Source organism: Muntiacus reevesi, chromosome 2, assembly GCF_963930625.1.
Source record: "Muntiacus reevesi chromosome 2, mMunRee1.1, whole genome shotgun sequence".
Classification (NCBI taxonomy): domain Eukaryota; kingdom Metazoa; phylum Chordata; class Mammalia; order Artiodactyla; family Cervidae; genus Muntiacus; species Muntiacus reevesi.
The window spans coordinates 280,161,991-280,186,277 of record NC_089250.1 but is presented as its reverse complement, the minus strand read 5'-3'; the positions used below and the strand labels follow the sequence as shown (position 1 = coordinate 280,186,277).

General features: G+C 42.6%; 1 protein-coding gene and 2 non-coding genes across 4 annotated transcripts; all 3 read right to left on the bottom strand.

The window, feature by feature from the left end:
- Window positions 1-5,836: 5,836 nt before the first annotated feature.
- On the bottom strand, window positions 5,837-23,301 carry LOC136161838 (zinc finger protein 585A-like). 2 transcript variants are annotated; one of them, XM_065926954.1, is made up of 3 exons: window positions 23,033-23,301; window positions 19,131-19,257; window positions 5,837-10,333 (listed from the first exon to the last, which is right to left on the bottom strand). In XM_065926954.1, the coding sequence occupies exons 1-3, from the start codon at window positions 23,063-23,065 to the stop codon at window positions 7,236-7,238; spliced, it is 3,258 nt and encodes a 1,085-aa protein (XP_065783026.1). In that variant the 5' UTR covers window positions 23,066-23,301; the 3' UTR covers window positions 5,837-7,235. The 2 variants fall into 2 exon arrangements, with proteins under 2 accessions (XP_065783026.1, XP_065783027.1); XM_065926955.1 differs by having other exon boundaries at window positions 19,131-19,238.
- On the bottom strand, window positions 16,310-16,392 carry LOC136162249 (small Cajal body-specific RNA 18). The gene has a single exon (XR_010662058.1). It is a non-coding gene; the product is annotated as a small Cajal body-specific RNA 18 (non-coding RNA).
- On the bottom strand, window positions 16,468-16,610 carry LOC136162290 (small Cajal body-specific RNA 17). Its single transcript, XR_010662094.1, has one exon. It is a non-coding gene; the product is annotated as a small Cajal body-specific RNA 17 (non-coding RNA).
- Window positions 23,302-24,287: the final 986 nt, after the last annotated feature.

Below are 24,287 nucleotides of genomic sequence, written 5' to 3'. Positions count from 1 at the left end.
AGGCTGCACAGGCTTACCTAGCTGAAGTGCATAGGTTCAGTAGTTGTGGTTCCCGGGCTCTACAGCACAGGCTCAGCAGTCGCGGCACCGGGCTTAGTTGCTCCGGGGCATGTGGGATCCTCCTGGACCAGTGACCTCCTGCACTGGCAGGCAGATTCCTTACCACTGAGCTACCAGGGGAGTCCCTTTAGTCCAACTCTTGTTTTCCACTCTTTTCCTGCTTTTGTGGTTTTCATTATTTTATTATTCCATTCTATCTTGTTAGCATACCAGGTTATACTTCTTTGCACTACTGATAAAGAACCTGCCTGCCAATTCAGGAGATATAAGAGACATGGGTTTGATCCCTGGGTCAGGAAGATCCCCTGGAGGAGGGCACAGTAATACATTCCAGTCTTTTTGCCTGAGGAATCCCATGGACAGAGGAGCCTGGTGGGCTAGAGTCCACAGGGTTGCAAAGTCAGACACGACTGAAGCATCTTAGCACATGGACATTAGAGTTTGCAGTAAACATCGACAACTAAACCAAGTCCATTTTCAAATAATATTCTCCATTTCACAGATAGTGTACCTCATAATACAACAATCCCAGTTCTTCCCTCTAGTCCCTTGAATTATTAATGTCATTTATTCTACTTATAGTCAAATCCTATACAACTTATATATAGGATAATATAGAATTATATTATTATAACTATATTATATATTATATATGTTATAGGTAAATTAATATTTATATTTATACATTTAATTTATATATTAAATCAATATATTAATTAATTGTTAATTAATAATTAATATATAAATATATAATTTAATTTATATATTAATTTATATTATAAATATATAAATTAAATTATATTATATAATATATAAAAATATGATATATAATATATAATTATTATATAATTATATAAAATGTCATTATATAATTATATTATAATTATATATAATTATGCTATATAGGATAATATATAATCCTACATAATTTACAATTATACAGTGGAAGTGACAAATAGATTGAAGGGATTAGATCTGATAGAGTGCCTGAAGAAATACAGATGGAGGTTTGTAACATTGTACAGGAGGCAGTGATCAAAACCATACCCAAGAAAAAGAAATGCAAAAAGGCAAAATGGTTGTCTGAGGAGGCCTTAAAAATAGCTGAGAAGAGATGTGAAAGGCAAAGGAGTAAAAGAAAGATATACCCATCTGAATTCAGAATTCCAAAGAATACCAAGGAGAAAAGGAAACTTAAGTGAATGATGCAAAGAAATAGAGGAAAACAATAGAATGGGAAAGAATAGAGAGCTCTTCAAGAAAATTAGAGATACTAGGGGAAATTTTCATGCAAAGATGGACACAATAATGGACAGAAACAGTATGAACCTAACAGAAGAAGATATTAAGAAGAGGTAGCAAGAATACACAGAAGAACCATACAAAAAAGATCTTAATGACCCAGATAACCACAATGGTGTGATCACTCACCTAGAGCCAGACATCTTGGAATGTGAAGTCAAGGGGGACTTAGCAAGCATTACTATGAACAAAGCTAGTGGAGATGAAGGAATTCCAGCTGAGCTATTTCAAGTCCTTAAACATGATGCTGTGAAAGTGCTGCACTCAATATGCCAGTAAATATGGAAAACTCAGCAGTGGCCACAGGACTGGAAAAGGTCAGTTTTCATCCCCATCCCAAAGAAAGACAGTGCCAAAGAATGTTCTACTGAAGAACTGCATTCATTTCTCATGCTAGCAAAGTAATGATCAAAATTCTCCAAGCTAGGCTTCAACATTGTGTGAACCAAGAACTTCCAGATGCTCAAGTTGGATTTAGAAAAGGCAGAGAAACCAGAGATCAAATTGCCAACATCTGTTGGATCATAGAAAAAGCAAGGGAATTCCAGAAAAACATCTACTTCTGCTTCGTTGACTACACTAAAGCCTTTGGCAGTATGGATCACAACAAATTGTGGAAAATTCTTTAAGATATGGGAATACTAGACCACCTCACTGGCCTCCTGAGAAATCTGTATGCAGGTCAAGAAGCAATAGTTAGAACCAGACATGGAAAAGACTGGTTCAAACTTGGGAAAGGAGCACATCAAGGCTGAATGTTGTCGCCCTGCTTATTTAATTTCCATGCAGAGTACATCATGGAAAAATGCTGGGCTGGATTGAAGCACAAGCTGGAATAGAGATTACCAGGAGAAATATCAATAACCTCAGCTATGCGGATGACACTACCCTTATGGCAGAAAGCAAAGAGGAACTAAAGAGCTTTTTAACATAGGTGAAAGAGGAGAGTGAAAAAGCTGGCTTAAAACTCAACATTCAAAAAACAAAGATCATGACATCAGGTCCCATCACTTCATGGCAAATAGATGGGGAAACAATGGAAACAGTGACAGATTTTATTTTCTGGGACTCCACAAAAGTCCCAGAAATCACTGCAGATGATGACTGCAGCTGTGAAATTAAATGATTCTTACTCCTTAGAAGAAAAGCTATAACAAATCTAGACAGCATATTAAAAAGCAGAGACATTACTTTGCCAACAAAGGTCCATCTAGTCTAAGCTATGGTTTTTCCAGTAATCATGTATGGATGTGAGAGTTGGAGTATAAAGAAAGCTGAGTGCCAAAGAATTGATGCTTTTTAACTGTGGTGTTGGAGAAGACTCTTGAGAGTCCCTTGGACGGCAGCGATCCAACCAGTCCACCTGAAAGGAAATCAGTCCTGAATATTCACTGGAAGGACTGGTGCTGAAGCTGAAACTCCAATACTTTGGCCACCTGATACAAAAAGCTGACTCATTAGAAAAGACCCTGATGCTAGAAAAGATTGATAGCAGGAGAAGGGGACGACAGAGGATGAGATGATTGGATAGCGTCACCAACTCAATGGACAAGTTTGAGCAAGCTCTGGTGAAGATGGTAAAGGACAGGGAAGCCCGGCATATTGAGATCCAACCAGTGAGTCGGACACACTGAGCGACTGAACAATTCTACTCACATAGAAGCATACATGTAGAGAATATGCATACACATAAGCATACATAACAGGATGTGTTGTCAGTATTACTATTTCAAACAAACTGCTATCAGATCAATTAAGAACGAGAAAAATAACTTTACCTTTATTCCTTCTTCAGTGCTCTTCTTTAATTGGACTTTCTGACCTATAGTTTTGCTCATCTCTAATGAAATTTACGCAGTTCTTGCAAGGCAGGTGCTATGGTCTGAATGTTTTGAGTTGTTCCTACAAAAGTTGTGTGTTGAAAGATCAGTCCCAAAGGTGCTAGTATTAGGAAAGGGGTATTTAATAGATGCTTCAGCTATAGGGTGATGGAGTCCTCGGAAGTGGAATTAGTGCCTTTATAAGAAGCTCCAGAGAGACCCCTAGCTCTTTCTATCACATGTGGACACAGCAAGAAAGCACCAGCTAAGCTCCAGGAAGTGGGTTACCATCAGAAACTCATCCATGCTGGTATCTTGATCTGGTACTCCACAGTCTCCAACTTAATGGGAAAGAAACGTTCAATAAAAAAAATAAATAAATAAACTAACAAGGCTGTGGCATTTTGTTATAACACCCCATATAAACCAAGATGGTAGTTTTACTGAGAAAAAAAAATTCCCTCAGTTTTTATTCCTCTTTATTTTTCAAAACTCTTTATTTTACATGGGAGTATAGCTGATTGACTTTAAAAGGCTTTGCTTTCCCTGCACAATTTTTTAAGATTATTTATTATTGGTTACAGTGGGTCTTCATTACTGTACACAGGCTTTCTCTAGTTGAAGCCAGCAGGGGCTACCCTCTAGTTGCTGTGGGAAGGGTTCTCATTATGGCGACTTCTTGTGTTGCAGAGCACAAACTCTAAAGCATTCAGGCTTCAGTAGATGTGGCCCGTGGACTTACCTGCCCCTGGCATGTGTAATCTTCCCAGACCAGGGATTGAACCCATGTCCCTTGCATTGACAGGCAGATTCCCAAACACTGGACCACCAAGGAAGTCCCCCTGAACTTATTTTTTTTTTTGAGGTGGCGGCTGCGGTGGTGGTCTTTGTTGCTTCCTGCTTTCTCTAAATTGCAGCAAGCAGGGGCTGCTCTCTAGTTGTGGTGAGAGCTTCTCATTAGTTTCTCTTGTTTTGGAGAACAGCATTAGTTGCCCCATGGCATATGTGATCTTCCAGGACCAGGGAATCCACCCCATGCCACCTGCACTGAGAAGATCAATTTCACCCATCTGAAATTGGTGAATTGTTAACCACTGTACCACAAGAAATCATTTCAGGACTTTTTAACATTTGATTTCCTTTAATTTAAAAATGATGTCTACATGTAGTTTTTAATCTTTAATCCTTGATTTCCTGGAGTTTCAAACTGATGGCTACATGTAGTTTTTCACTGCCATTTATCCTGCTTAGTACTAAAGTTCCTGATTTGTGCTTTCTTGTCTGACATTAATTTCTCCCTTAATGATGTAGCTTGGGCAACCTAATCACAATATTGACGCTCCACTTTGCTCCAAAGACCGAAACTCTTGATTCTTGCCTCAGAGGCTAAGCCTTGGTTTTTTGCCTCATTGAGGAAATCTTTGGCGTTTACACCACCCATGCTGGGCACAAGGTGGGGCCTGCCAGCAGATCAACAAGACTGCATCCTGCCCTCGCTGTCCTGCATTGCTAGGAACCTCCAAGGGCAAGAGGGATCTGTGACTTTGGGCAGCGCATCACCTTGGGGATGATTGGTTACTCAGCCTGAATGGTCCTCCCTAAATTCTCTTGGTGGATGCCAACACATCTAGGTTTCTCCTGGGTCCCCATTACCAACCTGCCATCACCTTCCTGCCACCTCCTGTGCTGCACCACACCTGGCTCACCCCTTTCCCTCTCCTGAGATGCCACCTCCAATCAAACATGGCCAGTGGCTTGGAGAATGTAGGCCTTGGACAAAAAGGCCACACCAGGTTCCATTGGGGAACCTCCTGGGCTCTAGTTTTCCTGAGGTCTCACCAGGGATGGAGAGACCCACAGTGGCCCCATCAACCAATTGGAGTGTCTGAAAAAGCACCCCAAGTGATGGTGAACTTCATGGAGGGAAAATACCTGATGCCATCATCAATAATTACAAACAGAGAAAGATGACAAGAACCTTGAAGAGAGTGTTCAGAGCATAAGAAGCCCATATCAGGAGATGGTGAGACAGGGAAGCCTAGCGTGCTGCACTTCATGGGGTTTGAGTTGAACACAACTGAGTGACTGAACAACATAAAGACTGGATGCTAAGTTTAGTTTTCCACCAAACACCCAGAGGACCCAAGCAGAATTTATCAGTTCCTTCCCTGAGTACATCCCACTTTCACAACCTAAGAATTTTAAAAATTGGCAAAAGCTACAAAGCAGGGCTAGGTTTATTGTTTCACTGAATGCCTAGACTTAAGTGATGGGAACAGGGATGATACATATTAAAAAAGGCAAATGATATGATCAGCAATTATACAGAAGATATACAGCTGGTAAACAGCACATTAAAAATGCTCAAAATCATGAATCTCTAGGGAAATGTAGTAAAACCAATTGAAAGCTCACTGAGACAGCACTACTCACTTATTAAAAGGACTAATATTAATGACTGCTACAGATGTTGAGAAAATGGAACTCCTACAATGCAGATGGAAATGCAAAGGGGAACAGTCATTTTAAATGAGTTTCTTAGTTTCATCAGGTGTTAAAATTCATCTACCAAAGTGACTCAGACATTGCCCTGAGTTATCAATAAAAGGAACATACATCCACATAAAGAAGTGACACAAATGTTTATAGCAGCTTTATTTTCAAGAATGAAAACCTAGAAGTAACCTGAATACTCAGAAAAAGATGAATGGATAAACAGTTTCTTATCTAAATATAAGAAAGCTACTCATCAAAAACTAAAGAGATGAGATACTTGTACACATCATGGATGAATCTGAAACAACTACGAAACAAAGGAAAACAAAAATAGCCGTTTATGACTCCAATCAGATAAATTCAAGAAAATGCACATGTTATCTATTCTAAGGGAAAGTACATCAATGGTTATTGGAGAGGTGGGAAGGGCAAGGAGAAGTAAACATGCCATTAACAGATATGGGCATCATCAGGACTCTAGGTTCATACCTAGGTGAAGACTTGCTTCAGCATCAGTCCTTCCAGCAAATATTCAAGGTTGATCTCCTTGCTGTGAAAAGGACTTTCAGGAGAAAAGGACTTTCAGGAGTCTTCTCTAGCACCACATTTTGAAATCATCAATTCTTTGGCATTCTACCTTCTTTATGGTCCAGCTCTCACAACCAGAAGTGACCACTGGGGACACCATAGTCTTGGCTATCCACATCTTTGTCGGCAGAGTAATGTCTCTGCTTTTCCGAACACTGTCTAGATTTGTCATTTGTTTCCTGCCAAGAAACAATGGTCTGACTTCATGGCTGCAGTTTGGTGAATGTAAATTATACTTTGATATAGCTTTAAAGATTGGCTCAAAATGGAAAAAACATGTATGTCCTACACTTTTTGGAAAATAGGTTCTGCAACTGTATGCTGAACCCACTAAAGCACTCCTCATGTCCTCTGGGGATCAGTCTTCTGTCAGTGGTAGCGAAGATGGAGACAATGAAGTACATTTCTACCTGAGTCAGCAGGAATGCTGTCTAGATCACAAGAGTCACATTCCTTTTTCCCTTCTTGCCTCTGTAGTAAGGTTCTTGAAGTGAAATTCATTAGAATCAGCATATAAACTGATCCTGCATAGTCAATGTCATATAAACATCAGGATGCACTTTTAGGAGAGGTACATTCCATCAAGTTGCCTGCAATTTCCCCCATTCCCTATTAAACCAGAGTTTCTGTACCAATTGTGGTTTCCCCTGGACCCAATGGTCATACAAATAATGAGATTAGCTCAAAGATTTGTGGACATCAGGAAACATGGTTTTTTTAGACTTGGAGAATACATACCTTTCAATAGTGCCTCAATACACCTATAATCTCTAATCTGAATAAGGAATAAAGGTTCAGAAACACTTGAAATGAGATTCAATTCAGACCAATGGCCCCTCAATTTCCTCCAGTGTCCCTATACTCAACAAGGAAATTGCACATTTCCTGTACATTTATGCCTTCCTCTAGGGTAAACTCTCAAATTTTCAAAGTGATTTGCTTGTAAGAGTTCCTATATTTAGTGCATTCCTAAGGCCTTTCTCCAGTGTGAGCTTTCTTATGACAGTGCAGTTTAGTGGTGTTAATAAAAGATTTCCCACATTCACTGCATTTAAAAGGCCTTTCTCCAAGGTGAACTCTCTGATGATAATAGAGGCTGTTGCCATGAGTGAAAGATTTCCCACATTCAGTGCACTTATAAGGCCTTTCTCCAGTGTGAGCTCTCTGGTGTATAATGAGATGATTTCTCTGGACAAAGGCTTTCCCACAATCAGCACACGCATAAGGTCTTTCTCCAGTGTGAGCACTCTGATGATAACGGAGGCCAGATTTGCTGCTAAAGGATCTCCCACATTCACTGCACTCATAAGGCTTTTCTCCAGTGTGACTTCTCAGATGTATATGGAGCTGGTAATTAGTGGTAAAAGATTTCCCACATTTGGTGCATTTGTAAGGCCTTTCTCCAGTATGAACTCTAAGATGACAACGAAGGAGGTAACTAAGAGTATAAGATTTCCCACATTCACTGCACTCAAAAGGCTTTTCTCCAGTGTGGGCTCTCTGATGAACACGGAGGAGGTAATTAGTAATAAAAGATTTTCCACATTCAATGCATTTGTAAGGCTTTTCTCCAGAGTGAGTTTTCTTATGATAGTACAAGGCGGAGTTAAATTTAAAAGATTTTCCACATTCCCTGCATTCATAACGCCTTTCACCTTTGTGAATACTCTGGTGTTCAATAAGCCTACACTTACTATTACAAGATTTCCCACACTCACTACACACATAAGCACCTTTCCCTGTGTGAACTCTCTGGTGTCTAATTAAGGTACTCCTAAAGATAAAGGATTTCCCACATTCACTACACTCAAAAGGCCTTTCCCCTGCATGTGATTTCTGATGACGCTTGAGGGCTGACCTAGATATGAAAGATTTTTCACATTCACTGCACTCATGAGGTCTTTCTCCAGAATGAACTCTCTGATGATTACGGAGAGAACTGACAGTAGTAAATGATTTCTTGCATTCACTGCAACTTACATAAGACCTGTCTCCAGAATGAATCCCCTGATGATAACGAAAGTTGAATTTAGAGGTAAAAGATTTCCCACACTCACTGCACCTATATGGCCATTCACTAGAATGAATTCTCTGATGGTAACGAAGAACAGCAGGAGTAATACAAGATTTCCCACATTCACTGCACTCACTAGGCCTTTCAGCGTGAGTGCCTTCATGATAATGGAGACTACTGCTACTGGCAAAAGATTTTCCACACTCACCACACACATAAGGCCTTTCTCCAGTGTGAATTCTCTGATGACGACGGAGATGGGAACTAGTAATAAAAGATTTCCCACATTCATTGCACTTATAAGGCCTTGCTCCTGGGTGAGATCTCTGATGATATCTGAGTGAAGGCCTAGAGGTAAAAGATTTCTCACATTCACTGCACTCATAAGGTCTTTCTCCTGTGTGAGATCTATTATGACAAATGAATGAGGATCTAGACATAAAAGATTTCCCACATTCACTGCATTTGTAAGGCCTTTCTCCAGTGTGAGATCGCTGATGATATTGGAGAGCGCTGGTAGAAGTAAAAGATTTCCCACATTCATAGCATTTATAAGGCTTTTCTCCTGTGTGAGATCTCCAATGATATTGCAAAGCGTTGGTAGAGGTAAAACATTTCCCACATTCATAGCATTTATAAGGCTTTTCTCCTGTGTGAGATCTCTGATGATTACGGAGGTTGACATTAGAGGTGAAGCATTTTCCACATTCACTGCATTTATAAGGCCTTTCTCCAGTGTGAGATCTCTGATGATATTGGAGAGTGCTAGTGGAGATGAAAGATTTCCCACATTCACTGCATTTATAAGGCCTTTCTCCAGTGTGAGATCTCTGATGATATTGGAGAGTGCTAGTGGAGATGAAAGATTTCCCACATTCACTGCATTTATAAGGCCTTTCTCCAGTGTGAGATCTCTGATGATATTGTAGAACACTGGAAGAGGTAAAAGATTTCCCACATTCACTGCACTTATAAGGCCTTTCTCCAGTGTGAGACCTCTGATGATATTGGAGAGCGTTGGCAGAGGTAAAAGATTTCTCACATTCATAGCATTTATAAGGCTTTTCTCCAGTGTGAGATCTCTGATGAGATCGAAGGATGCAGTTAGTGGTAAAGGATTTCCCACATTCACTGCACTGATAAGGCCTTTCTCCTCTGTGAGATCTCTGATGATAAATGAGGGCAGATCTACATGTAAAAGATTTCACACAGTCACTACACTTATAAGGACGTTCTCCAGGAAATATTCTCTTATATCCAATGAACATAGAGCTGTGGTAAAAAGACTCTGCACACTCACTGCACACAGAACTGTTCTCTCCATTGTCCAATCTCTGGGGAGAAAGGAGGACTGATTTGTGGCTTAAGGATTTCCAACATTTGCTGCACTTCTCCGATCCTGAACGAGAATAAATTTTTTGATGCTGACTGACAGTTGAGTTTTGTCTAAAAGATGTGCCACTTTTGATAAACAAATGAAGACCTTCCCCAGGATGAACTCTCTGGTGCATAATAAATGTTGATTTGTACCTGAATGTTTTCCCGCATTCCCTGCACACAAAACATGGTCTTTCAGTGTAGACACGCCAGTCCTGAACAAGTGTGTGTTCAGGGCTGAAGGCTTTCTCACAATCTCCTGAGGTATAATGACTTCTACTTGGTGAAGTTGATCTGCACTGGGTGGCTGTATTCAGCTTCTCGACAGTATAAGTGGCCTGCAGATGTCCCATGCTGGTCAGGATTTTCCCAGAAGTAAGAGGCTTCCCTGACACATGGAATCTGGGGCTCTTAAAAGATAAAGCCTCATGTACACAGCTTCTCAAAGGCATATAAAATTTTTTTGCACACGCCCCACACCTCAACAGTTTTGGGCTGTATTGTGTTTCCTGCTGCTCCACCAACTGGAAAACATATCTCAAGACTGTACTACACTTCTCACAGGGATGGGTCTTCTGAGAAAATGGAGCTGCTGTGGGAGATCCAGTCCATGAGACTCCTACAGGAACAGTTTTTCCACAGGGTGTCTCCTCACCTTCTGCTCCACAGCAGCAACCTGAATGCAAAGAAACACTAGTCAAGTGCACATTGACTTCCTAGGGAGGGAGCCAGTTCACTATAAATGTATAGCCATTTCATATAAGAACGACCTTCAAAGAAATGGGATACTTTTTAAGACTAGGGAGTTGGAAATCAGTTTAAGCAGCAGCTGCTGTGCATTACTGGATCTGAAAGTGGTGGAGATGTCAACAAGAAAAGGATGCAAAAATAGAGTTGTCACTGACACAAGGAAGAGAAGCAAGGTCTAGTGCTTATTTCTCTGTCCACAGCTTCCTGTAGGACCTTTTCTACTACTGATGTGAAGCTCAGTCGAAGGGTGTGATCACAGTCACGAAAACACAGTCACAAATTATTTGCTTTTCAAGGTCAATTTAAGCATATATTCATACCTCACAGCATGATGCATGATGGGCAAAGTTCAGACAGTAATAGAGTAAGTGAGGTAAGAGAAATAGGTAAGATGTTGAGTCCAGAGAGGTGGAGATGATCCCTGTGCTGGAAGTCATAGCAGAAATGACAAAGTAACAGAAATGACAGGTCGGCAAAAAGTCAACAGTGGAGAAGTAAAAGTAGAAATGGGGTGTGATCACTGGCAATAGTACCAAAGTTTTCATCGAACAAAGACAGTTTCCTGGTGTATATATATATATATATATATATTTTGGTATATTTTTAACAATGCCCTGATGTCACAGTCTCCCCAGTTATAATTCAGCAGGACCAGGCCCACTGAGCTCACTGTGCCATGGCTAGAGTCATGTCCATCCCATTATGCACAAAGGATTCCTTTCCCTAAGAAAGTCATAACTGCAATTACTGGGTACATGGAGCACTGAAGGCAAAAAAAGAAAAAGAGAAAGGCCAGTACTGTTTCAGAGCAACTCAGCATTACAGCAGACCCAGGAAAAAGCACAAGTTGAGTGACATCAATAAAATAGTAGAATAGGAGATACCACCCTTCACCACTAATGAAAAATAAATAGCTGTCCATGAAGGACATTAATCAGCCTTGGAAGACACAAGAGTCCAGTCAAGAACTGACTCTCATATTCATGTATGGATGTGAGAGTTGAGCCATAAAGAAGGCTGAGTGCCAAAGAACTGATGCTTTTGATTTGTGTTGGAGAATACTCTTGAGAATACCTTGGACTGCAAGAAGATCCAACCAGTCAATCCTAAATGAAATCAACCCTGAATACTCATTGGAAGGACTGACGCTAAAGCTGAAGTTCTAATACTTTGGCCACCTGATGCGAAGAGCCAACTCACTGGAAAAGACCCTGATGATGGGAAAAATTGAAGGCGAAAGGAGAAAGGGGCAGCAGAAGATAAGATGGTTAGATAGCATCACTGGCTCAATGGACATGAATTTGAGCAAACTCCGGGGACAGTGAAAGACAGAGGAGTCTGCAATGCTGCAGTCCAGGAGGTTGTAAAGAGTAGTATACAACGTAAGTGTTGACCACCACCACCACCACCACCAGAGTGGAACATAATTTAAAAAGCACACAGAAAAGATCACTGGAAAGTGTCTTAAAAAAGACATCTGGAAATGACTAGGAAATGAGGACTGGGCTGCCACTGGGCTATTTCTCTCAGCCACAAGACAGGGGCCACTGCAGTCCCAGTGGCCTCTGCTGCAGAAGACATAGCTGCCTGCTCTACAGAGGACACTGGAACTTTTGCCACTGAGTTATCTGACACTCATGGTCAGAGTGGATGCCCTGATGAGTATGAAGCTACTGGTCAACACCCTCAGTAGGAGTTGTTGTGCTGATCCAGAAGCAGGGCTGCCACAACCCCCAAACCTGTGCTGGCATTCCAGACCCTGACTCCACCACTACACCATGTAATCCTGTGTCTCAGGCACTAGAAACAACTTTGCTATAGACATGCCAGTTTGACAGAATCACAGCCACTGTCTGCATGTGCAGCCAGGCAGATTCCATGGCTGATCCCTGCACAGCCACATTATCTCAAACCAAAGCCAAGGTTGCTGAGGCTATCCAATGACCCAGACCCCATAACCACTGTCACTCCAAAAGTGCCTGTATACAACACCCCAGGTCTGTGGATCCTCAACAGATACATACACCTCAGACACCAGTGTTACTACAACCAAGCAGGTGAGCAACAGTCGACAGGGCACCAAGAAGGATCCCCTTGGTGACAAAGTCCTCTGGGAGAAAAAGAGATCAGGAGTTCCCTAGCAGTCTTCTCCACCACTTTGGACACCCTCAGCCTTGCTGATTGAGGAATCTTGATTATCTTTACTGACACTGACTTCAGGTGAAGGAGTGGCACAGAGAACAACATAGCTGGGCTTTCCACAGAGCCAGAATAGCCACAGCCCAAACTTGAACCCACCACAGACTGAGGTCTTCCCACGCCAAAAACTGTAATGTGAAGCCTGGAAGAAATGACTACACCATCAAATCAGCATAAAGAAATACAAGGCTACAGGAAACACACAAAAAATCAAAGAAAACATGAAACCAATACAGAAATACCATAATTTATCAGAAACCACACCCAAGGAAATGGAGACCTACAAAGGGTCAAAGAGTTCAAAATAATTGTTTCACCACAGTTCAGTGAAGCAACAACAAAGCACAGACAATTCAACAAAGTAAGGTAAATATATAAACAAAACAAGTTGTTTAACAAAGAGACAAAAATGAAAAAGAACAAAACAGACTGGCCAAGGGTGCCCTAAGGGACAGTCTCTGGCTGCCACACCCAAGAGCTGCAGGGGACAGGTACACCATCTTCCACAGTTGTCTACAGGTCTTCCCTGGTGGCTCGGCCAGTAAAGATTCTGCCTCCAATGCGAGAGACTTGGGTTCAGTCCCTGGGTTGGGAAGATCCCATGGAGAAGGAAATGGCAACCCACTCCAGTATTCTTGCTTGGAGAATTCCACGGACAGAGGAGCTTGGTGGGCTACAGTTCATGGGGTCGTAAAGAGTCGGACATGACTAAGTGACTAACGATACCAGCACTCACTGAACTCATGAAGGTTGGCTGAGAGGAATAGGACTGAAGAATCACCCCACACTTTCAACCAGTGATACCAGAGGTTCTGGTATGCCCACTCTCCAAAAAGGCACTCAGATGTGAAGAATCAACAGATAAATTGATAAATGAATATGTGGGAAATGCCTATCACATCATTGATGGGATTCTTAATATTGTGTATGCTCCTCAGTTCTGTCTCATCACAACAAAGATTTGGAACGATGGACATTAAAGCCCTCGGCTCGTCACAGCTCTCGGGTCTTGGACAAACCATGCTATAGCTCTTAGACAAATCAGTGTTACAGCTCTATTTTATTTAGAAGATAGCAGGAAGATCCATCCTCAAAGCGTGGAGGGCATGTCAACCCAAAGACGCGAAGAGAGTGGAGGAGCACGACAGTGTGCAGGAGAGAAAAAGAGAGAGAGTAAGCACGGAGGAGGGAGGGGGGGGAGAGAGAGAGAGCACGCGGGCGAGGCTTTGGCTCCTCCTTTTATGTTTTTTCCTCCCCCTGGGCCTGCCCTATGTAAATTGGGCTAAGCCAGAAGTGCTGTTTGTTCTACCTGAGGTCTTCACTCTGGTCCTCGGACCTTTCTTTGACCTTCCTTTGTTCTATTTTCACGGGCTTGTACCTTCCTTGTCTTTTAGCCACCACCATTTTGGACTCCTTTTCCCTCTTCTAACTACCTAACAATATGATACAACAGGGAGCTAAGAAGACATATCAAAATAAGAAATGGAACAAGATCATTACATATATTTATAATCAAACACTTCCATGCAGACACAGAACAACTATATCCTCTTAATACCAGTACAGCATCAACTAATATGTGGGAAAGGCTGTTTCTACATTGACTGTCTTTATTGCACTGATCTTTTAGCAGAATTATTCTACTTGGTCTCCAGAAGAAAACTTTCTACTGGGCTGAAATAGCACAAACAACTTACACTTTTATAGTCTGCTCTTACCTATTACCAGAACAGTTTATGTATTCTTACACCTTTGGACTTCTTTTTTTTTTTTTTTTAACATCCCTACATATTTAATGCTTTCAAAATAAAGTAAAAACATTTTATATAACAGAATATATTTGTTACAAGTTAAATTCCAGAAACATACTCAAGATTGACAATTCCTACTGCTATTTTTTTAAGTACCTTTGGACTTCTATGGGTATTAAAAACTTGAATAACAAAAGTTAGGAGAACCAAGATAGTATATATATATGAAGTATACGCCTTCAGTTCAGTTCAGTTCAGTCACTCAGTCGTGTTTGACTCTGTGACCCCACAAATTGCAGCATGTCAGGCTTCCCTGTCCATCATGAACTCCCGGAGCTTGTTCAAATTCATGTCCATCGTGTCGGTGATGCCATCCAACTATCCCATCCTCCGTCATCCCCTTCTCCTCCTGCCTTCAATCTTTTCCAGAATCAGGGTCTTTTCCAGTGAATCAGTTCTTTGCACCTGATGGCCAAATATTGGAGCTTCAGCTTCAGTATCAGTCCTTCCAATGAATATTCAGGACTGATTTACCTTAGGATTAACTGGTTTGATCCCCTTGCAGTCCAAGGGACTCTCAAGAGTCTTCTCCAACACCACAGTTTAAAAACATCCATTCTTCACTGCTCAGCTTTCCTTATGGTTCAACTCTCACATCTACACAACTCTTGAAAAACCATAGTTTTGACTAGACGCACCTTTGTTGGCAAAGTAAGGTCTCTGCTTTTTAATATGCTGTCTAGGTTGGTCATAGCTTTTCTTCCAAGGAGCAAGCATCTTTGAATTTCATGGCTTCAGTCACCATCTGCAGTGATTTTGGAGCCCCCCAAAATAAAGTCTGTCACTGTTTCTACTGTTTTCCCATGTGTCTGCCATGAAGTGATGGACCTGATGCTATGATCTTTGTTTTCTGAATGCGGACTTTTAAGCCAGTCTTTTCACTCTCCTCTTTCACTTTCATAAAGAGGCTCCTCAGTTCCGCTTTGCTTTCTGCCATAACAGTGGTATCATCTGAATATCTGAAGTTATTGATATATTTCTCCTGGCAATCCTGATTCCAGCTTGTGTTTCATCCATCCCGGCATTTTGCATGATGTACTCTGCATAGAAGTTAAATAAGCGGAGTGACAGTATACAGCCTTGATGTGCTCCTTTTCCAATTTGGAACCAGTCCATTGTTCCATGTCTGGTTTTAACTGTTGCTTCTTGACCTGCATACAGATTTATCAGGAGGCAGGTAAGGTTGTCTGGGTTCCCATCTCTAGAAGAATCTTCCAGTTTGTTGTGCTCCACACAGTTAAAGGCTTTGGCATAGTCAACGAAGCAAAAGTAGATGTTTTCTGGAATTCTGTAGCTTTTTCTATGATCCAACCGATGTTGGCAATTTGATCTATGGTTCCTCTGCCTTTTCTAAATCCAGCTTCAACATCTGGAAGTTCATGTACTCCTGAAGCCTTGCTTGGAAAATTTTTAGCATTATTTTGCTAGCATGTGAGATGAGTGCAATTTTGCAGTAGTTTGAACATTCTTTGGCATAGCCTTTCTTTGGGATTGGGATGAAAACTGACCTTTTCCAGTCCTGTGGCCATTGCTGAGTTTTCCAGATTTGCTGCCATATTGAAGGTAGCACTTTCACAGCTCATCTTTTAGGATTTGAAATAGTTCAACTGGAATTCCATCACCTCCATTAGCTTTGTTCATAGTTATGCTTCCTAAGGCCCATTTGACTTCACATTCCAAGATGTCTGGCTCTAGGTGAGTGATCACACCATCATGGTTATCTGGGTCATGAAGATCTTTCTTGTATAGTTCTTCCATGTATTCTGCCACCTTTTCTTAATATCTTCTGCTTCTGTTAGGTCCATATCATTTTCGTCCTTCATTGAGCCCATCTTTGGATGAAATGTTCCCTTGGTATCTCTAATTTTCTTTTCTTTTCTTTTTTTAATTTCTGGTCTCAGTGTGATCTCAGAACACGCTCCATCACCTAGTTCCCAGAACTCAGATTGCGTAGTGGTCATGTCATCATTGACCAGGGCTCGCAGAGCGGCAGGGGCCACCCTAACCTCACCCAAACCTTAGCCTAACTGCCTCCCCCTAACCTCCCAGCCCCCGGGTCCCTGGCCCCATTTCGCCTGACACATTTTCATAATCCTCTTAGACTCCAGGTCGGCGGCGCCACCAGCCATGGGACCTGATCATATAAGGAAAATACTGCAGCCTCATCCGGGGGCTGCATCGTGGATTCGGGGGCGCCCTGTCCCCTATGCCACTCGCTACACCCACACCTGCCAACCTCCCTGACCCGCTTCGCGTGCCTGGACCTCCCAAGCGAGTCCAGCCGCCCCTAATTTTCTTGAAGAGATCTCTAGTCTTTCCCATTCTATTGTTTTCCTCTGTTTCTTTGCAATGTATATCTCTTAGGCATCTATTTTTAACTAAGTTAAAACTAGATGGAAATACCAGAGACCAAGTCAATTTGCAGGAAAGATACTTAAGTTTCTGTCAAAAAATTATGACTATGGGTTTAAGCTTTTATTGTCTTTTTGTGCTATCTTTGTGTTTTGAATGTTCAAACATATAACTCATGTATTAGAAGAAGAGTATAAATAACTGTTGAAAAAGGATAGTATCAATAACCTGAAGATTTTAACAATCTTTTTTGGGGGAGTATAATTGTTTCACAATGTTGTATTAATTTCTTCTGTACAACAAAGTGAATCAGCCATATGTATACATATATCTCCTCCCTGTTGAGCCTCTCTATTTCTTACCTTGTTTAACTAAAAATCAGTCAGTTGGAATTCCATTTAGATTCTAGGTCCTTGGTACATTCTTATGTTATGGCTATTGAAAATCACTCCAAAGCAGCTACACTGGAATACATGTAAGAAATGCTTTGACTAGTCTGAGAAAACCGTACAATAAAAATGGAAATTTCATGTACTTGCAAAAATTCTGAGTTGGTAAAATTACCTTCATCTGTTGGGCATTATGTTTGCCTTAGTAATACAATGATGACACTCATTGAAAATAAACAAACAAGAGCTTCCCCGGTGGTCCAGTCTTTAAGAGTCCACCTGTCAAAGATCCCTGGTCCAGGAAGATTCTACATGGCAAGCAGCAACCGAGCCCCTGCACCACAACTACTGAGCCCACGCTCCTAGAGTCTGTGCTCCACAAGAAAGGAAACCACTGCAATGAGAAACCTACACACCACAAGGAAGAGTAGTCCCCACTCACTGCAACAAAGACCCACACAGCCAAAACTAACCAAATAAAAATGTGTTTTTAAAAAGAAAGCAAGAAGTACAGAACTGACTTTTGAACTCTGTGGGAGAAGGTGAGGGTGGGATGTTTCGAAAGAACAGCATGTATATTATCTGTGGTGAAACAGACCACCAGCCCAGGTGGGATGCATGAGTCAAGTGCTCGGGCCTGGTGGGCTGGGAAGACCCAGAGGAATCGGGTGGAGAGGGAGGTGGAATGGGGGACCGGGATGGGGAATACGTGTAACTCTATGGCTGATTCATATCAATGTATGACAAAACCCACTGAAAAATAAAAAATAAAAAAAGTTTAAAAAAGGAAAAAAAAGTAAAATAAAATAAAAAGAAAGCAAACAAACAAATGGACTCAAACAGAAATTCTGCTGCTGAAGAATACAATGAAATAAAGCACAATGAAGACAGTATCAACAGCCAAATTTTATTAAGCAAAAGTAAAAATCTAGGAACTTGAAAACAGGTGTTTCAATTATCCAATGAGGAGGAAAAAAAAAAAAGAAAAATGAAGTGAAGAAAGCGTACATGGATTATGAAACATAAAGCAAAGCATTATTTGCAGTTTCAGAGTCCTGGAAAGAGAAGACAGAGAAAGGAGTAGCAAGCAGATTTAAAGGAACAATGATTGAACACTTTCTAACTAGATAGAAAAGAGTAGATATCCAGATACATGAGGCTCACAGGTTCAATCAAAAACTTCACTGGAGCATATTATAATAAAATGGTCAAAAAGCAATTACAGCAAATTCCCTGGAGGTCCAGTGGTTAGGACTGGGCACTTTTACTGCTGGGGCCTAAGTTCAATCCCTGGTCAGGGAACTATGATCCCAAAGCCTTGAGGTGTGTCTGGGAGCGGCGGGGCGGGGGCGGGGTGGGGGTGGGGGATTATATACTAGTCATAAAAAGAATGAAATAATGCTATTTGCAGCAACATGGATGAACCTAGAGGTTATCATACTAAGTGAAGTAAGTCAGAGAAAAACAAATATATATGCTATCACTTATATGTGGAATCTAAAAAAAATAGTACAAATGAACTTTATTTACAAAACAGACACAGACTCAGATAAAACAAACTCATGGTTGCCAAAGAAGAAGTAACGGAGGGATAAATTGGGAATATGGGATTAACAGATGCACACTACCATGTATACAATAAACAATGATTTACTGTATAGCACAGGGAACCATATTCAATAACTTATAGTAAACTATTTAATGGAAAAGAACTGAAAACACATGGATGTATACATATATATGTATAACCAAATCACTTGCCCCGTGAGAGTCCAGTACAGCAAGGATTGGGGTTGGAGAGAAAAGAGGGCAGTGCCCACACCCCAGCCTTCTACCTACCACAACAACTATACAGAAAACTGGGGAAGCTAGCAGTGCCTATACCACGTGAGGACAGAGCACCTCCTTCAGAAAGGCAGGGTGAGGCAGGATACAGAGCCCAGCCCAGGTCACTGGGGAGGCTGAGTCTTACCCAGTGAGGATACAAGTGTGTAGTTCTCCAGCATCACATCCAGATACAGGCGTCTCTGAGTCTCATCAAGGAGCCTCCATTCCCTCTGGGAGAAGCACACAGCAACATCTGGAAAGGTCACACCACCCTGTCATGAAGGGGACAAATGAAAGCTTGAACATTATCCCTCTGAGAACCTACAATCCATCTCTGCACACATCCATTCCAGACATTCTCCACCAGAGCTCCCAACCTGAGAGAAGATGCCAGGCCCTGGTGCAACAGATGCCGCTGTCTCCTCACAGCCATTAACCAATGTGTTCAGCCCTCAGCAGTCACTGGGTGGAGGGGGTGGTGGTGCACACAGATGCCATCTAAACTCTGGGCTTGGCGTGCAATGTCCCATCCTTCCAGCCAAGCAATTCCCCTGGAGACTCTCAAATTGTGGGAAACCAGACACAGACAAAGATAAACTCATGTTTTACCTGTAACCTCAACACCAGGGCCTGGCGGTGGGGGCAGGGGGGCATCAGTTCACACTTTCTCTCTATGTGCACATCATTCTGTAGGTGGCACTTCTCTCACAATTTCAGACCTCACAGTTGCACTTCCACAGCACTGCCATCTCCCTGCACCACACCATAGAATTCGTCCTGAACATATGTGTACATCTGGCGCTTGGCATCCAGAAAATGCTTGAGAAATTAAAGGAAGATTCACTACAACCTCATTCCCCTGATAACTCTAATGCCAAACTAAGCCACACATACTGCTTAGAAAATCTCGCCACCTGCCACCAGTCCTTCCTTCCATATTTGCCACCCTAAAACCATACGTGAATTTCACATTCCCACAACTCTCTTCAACTTCTTTACTGCCAGCTTTGCCCTCCACCACAACACTCGTCTCTCCACTCAAGGTTTGTAAAAAACCCAGCCCTAAAAATCTCCCCACAAGACATCACTTCAGTTCAGTCGCTCAGTCGTTTCCAGCTCTTTGCGACCTCATGGACTAGAGCATGCCAGACTTTCCTATCCATCACCAACTCCCAGAGTGGACTCAAACTCATGTCCTTTGAGTTGGTGATGCCATCCAACCATCTCATCCTCTGTCGTCCCCTTCCCCCACCTTCAATCTTTTCCAGCATCAGGGTCTTTTCCAGTCAGTCCTTCGAATCAGGTGGCCAAAGTACTGGAGTTTCAGCATTAGTACTTCCAATGAATAGTCAGGACTGATTTTTTTCAGGATTGACTGGTTTGATTTCTTTGCAGTCCAAGGGACTCTCAAGAGTCTTCTCCAACACCACAGTTCAAAAGCGTCAGTTCTTCACTGCTCAGCTTTCTTTATAGTCCAACTCTCACATTCATACATGACTACTGGAAAAACCATAGCCCTGACTAGACTGACCTTTGTTGGCAAAGTAATGTCTCTACTTTTTAATATGTTGTCTATGTTTGCCATAGCTTTTCTTCCAAGGAGCAAGCGTTTTTTCATTTCATGGCTGCAGTCACCATCTGCAGTGATTGTGGAGTCCAAGAAAATAAAGTCTGTCGCTGTTTCCATTCTTTCCCCATCTATTTGGCATGAGGTGATGGGACTTGATGCCATGATCTTAGTTTTCTGAATGCTGAGTTTTAAGCCAGACATAGTGACTCACAAATGACATCTGCCCCAGACCTTATCCACTAGCAAGACTAAAACATCCCAGATCCCGTCAAAATTCATCACAAAATCCTGAAGAAGCCATATAGTACTAAATAAGCAGCAGCCCCAGCCTCACTGCCTTTTTGTCTCAATTACTCCTGGTCTCCTCAGCCATTTTTCCTCCACTCATCCCACACAAGCCTTCGCCACCTGCCAGGCTGACCTCTTTTACACAGTTCCCACTGCCACTTCTCTACCTCACTTGGGTTTGCAATGCCCACAAACACATCCAGGCCCTGAGCAAAAGAACCGCTCCTCAGGACACACCCGTCTTTCTGACCTACTAATATCATGCCTACTATAACCTGCATTCCCCTCCTAAATGTGATCCACAGCTCCACGCTGCTCCACACAACAGTCATCACTTTTGAAAGTTTCCATTCCTGAACACCTTCCCAGTTTTCCAGACCTGCCTAGTCAACTGTCCACTCGTTGCCTACACTCAGTCTTCTCTGAAACATCTCAGACTCTTAACAGAGCGAAAACAAACATAATATTTCCAAGGAAAATTAATCTGCCGCTAAGGTCCCCATCCAGCTGATGGGCCTTCCATCCCTTCATCAACTAAGGCCAAAACCCTGAGGGTCATCCCTCGCTACTTCCTTTCTGTCACCAACAGACCCACAATTTGGCTTGGCCCGTCTCCAAAAATGGATCCAGAATTCCTGAGACATTGAGGGCAGTCCCTCTGGTCCATGAATTCTCAACTAGGCAGTCACAATTAATCATTCCATGCCTCTTGCTGCCCCTCCCACTGTTTACTTCTATAGTCTGTTCTCTGCAACCAGTTGGGAGCTTCTTTTGATTCTGGAAAGACTACCTCCTACCTGCGATTCAAACTTCTCATTACTTGTGTAACAAATTGCCAACTTCTTAGGCAGCAACACTGCAAGCCTGACTCTGGCCCCGCCGCATCTGGCTTCTAAAAGAAAACATAGTAGTTGTTCCGCGGTTCCGGTTAGTCTGACCTACAAGCCTCTGCATCTTGGGGTCCCTCCGTCTGTCATGCTCTCCCACTCTCCACCATGCGGTCAGAAACGGCCTGACGACCGCCTCACCATCCTGAATCCCGGGGCCCGAGCTGCGGGCAAGTGAGCATGGGTCCCAGACTTAATCGTCTGGTGCAGCATGGGCTTCCCAAGGTGGCGATAGTGTAAAGAATGCTGCTGCTGCTCAGGGCTGGTGTACTGGGGATGACCTGAGAAAGGGGATGGGGAGGGAGGTGGGAGGGGGTTTTCAGGATGTACACCCATGGCTGATTCATGTGAATGTATGGTAAAAACCACTATAATATTGTAAAGTTGTTAGCCTCCAATTAAAATAAATAAATAAAATTTTAAAAATGTGTTATAATTCAGAAAGCCTTTTCTATGTCTGAAGCTTGGAACTGAAAAAAAATGTATTAAATGTAGCCTCTCGCTTTCCTTCTTTAGAACAGCATCATGGAGTAAGAGGCAGACTGCTTGAGATAAAATTCTAGGGTACTGTACACCAGCTATGAGTCTGTACAATGTGCTTAATACCTCTGTGCTAAAGTTTCCTCCTCTATAAAACAGTTACCACCTACTTCACGTGATTACTATTAAGATTAAATAACATATATTGAGGGTTTAAAACAGTTCTTGGTAAGCACTGTGTGTTTACTGTTATTTTTGTGACCGTTATTCCCACCATTGTTTTTTACATATTCTAGTCCCTCTGCTCAGGATGTATTTTCTTTCTTCCTTCACTTGGCAAAATACTTCTCATTTTTCAAAACCTGACTCTGAACTTTTAAAACAATGTCCTTTTTCAGTGCTTTCATAACAATCTTTCTATCTATAATTATTAACAAAATTATACTGAAATTATCTATTTGAATGCCATACGCCTGTACACACTTGCCTCCTTCCTCCCCACTAAGTTCCTGGAGAACAAGTGTCCCTTCTCCAATTGTTCCCTAGAACTGATGCACAATTTATGTATCAGGGATCCACCCGCCCCCAAAAAGAATCCGCCTGCCAATGCAAGAGACACAGGCGACGCGGGCTCGATCCCTGGTTCGGGTCCCAGGAGTAGGGCATGACAACCCACTCCAGTATTCCTGCTTGGAGAATCCCATGGACAGAGGACATGGAGGGCTACGGTCCATATGGTCGCAAAGAGTCGGACAGGACTGAAGCGACTTAGCACGCAATCACGGGGCAAGGGCGGTGAGGGCCGGGAGGACTAGCGTTTACCTGAGGTGGGTCCCGCAGCGCCGCCGCAGTCATCGGACTCTGCCTGGAGAGGGACGGGAGTGTCGGTCCTCGTACCGGGTCTGGCGCTGTGCAGCGAGGACAGAGCCTCCTCTCGGACCCTCCCGCCCCCAACCGGCGAGCCAACAGGAGAGACGCCAAGAAAGGGGGGTAACCAGGCTGGCTAGGCGGGTGTCCCGTCTCCCCTCACCATTCCGTGAGGACAACCATGCCTGACGGAGCACAACGGTTTCCCGGGAGCGTGCCCTGCTCCAACGGATCCTCTAAGCAAACTGCGCGCTAGGCGAGACCGGAAATCCCTCCCCTGGCGCATGCTCACTGGGGGAAAGTCGTCATCCTCATCCCTCATTGGTTCAACACTGGTGTCGCTCTGCCTAGGCTCTTCCGGGTAGTGAGGGTCTGGGTCCTCTGGAGACGCCGGGGAAGGGTGTTCTGCCATCCTTAATTTCCAGAGCATTTCCTGTAAGCTACCCGGAAGAATGCGGGGAAATGGTTCTTCTCCCCCAGAGGGAGGAGCTTTACTCCTTAAAGACGTTAAGAGAGTAATTTAGACTCCTCCCAAGCTCATCCTGCTCTCAGAGGACAAGTCTATTATTTTAGACTTTTCCAAATTCTGTTACTGTGGGAAGGCAGCCGCTGCCCCCATTCCTGTTCCCATTCCAGTTCTAAAAGAAACAAAGCCACAGCCACCACTGCTGTTCCCCAAAGGTGTTCCCTGAGGGGAAACCAGGATGCAGACAGACAGGAAGCATTCTGTGCCTGGGACAATGACCCTTAATAGTTAAGATGCATATCTAAGGACTAATGTTAAGAAGACCAGATTCTTGCATCCTCTCATACACAGAAGAAAAGCACTAAAATCATTAACTTGAGTTTGTTCTTTGTGATTATCAGTGATCCTTTAATGGTCCACTGCCTGTTTTTTCCAGGAAAAAAAAAAAACAACAACAAACCACCTTCTCTATACCCCAGCTTTTCCCTTGCCTCTATGGAGCAGTTCCTCAGAGCTGTGTGAGAGATTGTTACTAGAATTAAAATTTTGAGTAAGATCCCTGAATAGAACAGCTTGCAACTTTTATGTTATGTCTTCCACTTCTATCCACAACTGAGGTGTGAGGAGCAACATTCAATAGAGCCATTCAGGCAAAAATGAGTCTATGGGTTGCTAGAAAATTGGTTATTGCTCTCAAATGTTTGTAGCCTGAAGCATTAGAGTCACTTTTGTGAGTTTCAGTGT

What these genes read in the sequence shown, in the direction of transcription:
- LOC136161838 (XM_065926954.1), bottom strand. Translation starts at nt 23,065, where the DNA reads ATGACTGCGGCGGCGCTGCGGGACCCACCTCAG. An exon ending in CGCTGCGGGACCCACCTCAG is followed by an intron (nt 19,258 to 23,032) that starts GTAAACGCTAGT and finishes CCTTCATGACAG; the next exon opens with GGTGGTGTGACCTTTCCAGA. An exon ending in CACACTTGTATCCTCACTGG is followed by an intron (nt 10,334 to 19,130) that starts GTAAGACTCAGC and finishes CTTTGCATTCAG; the next exon opens with GTTGCTGCTGTGGAGCAGAA.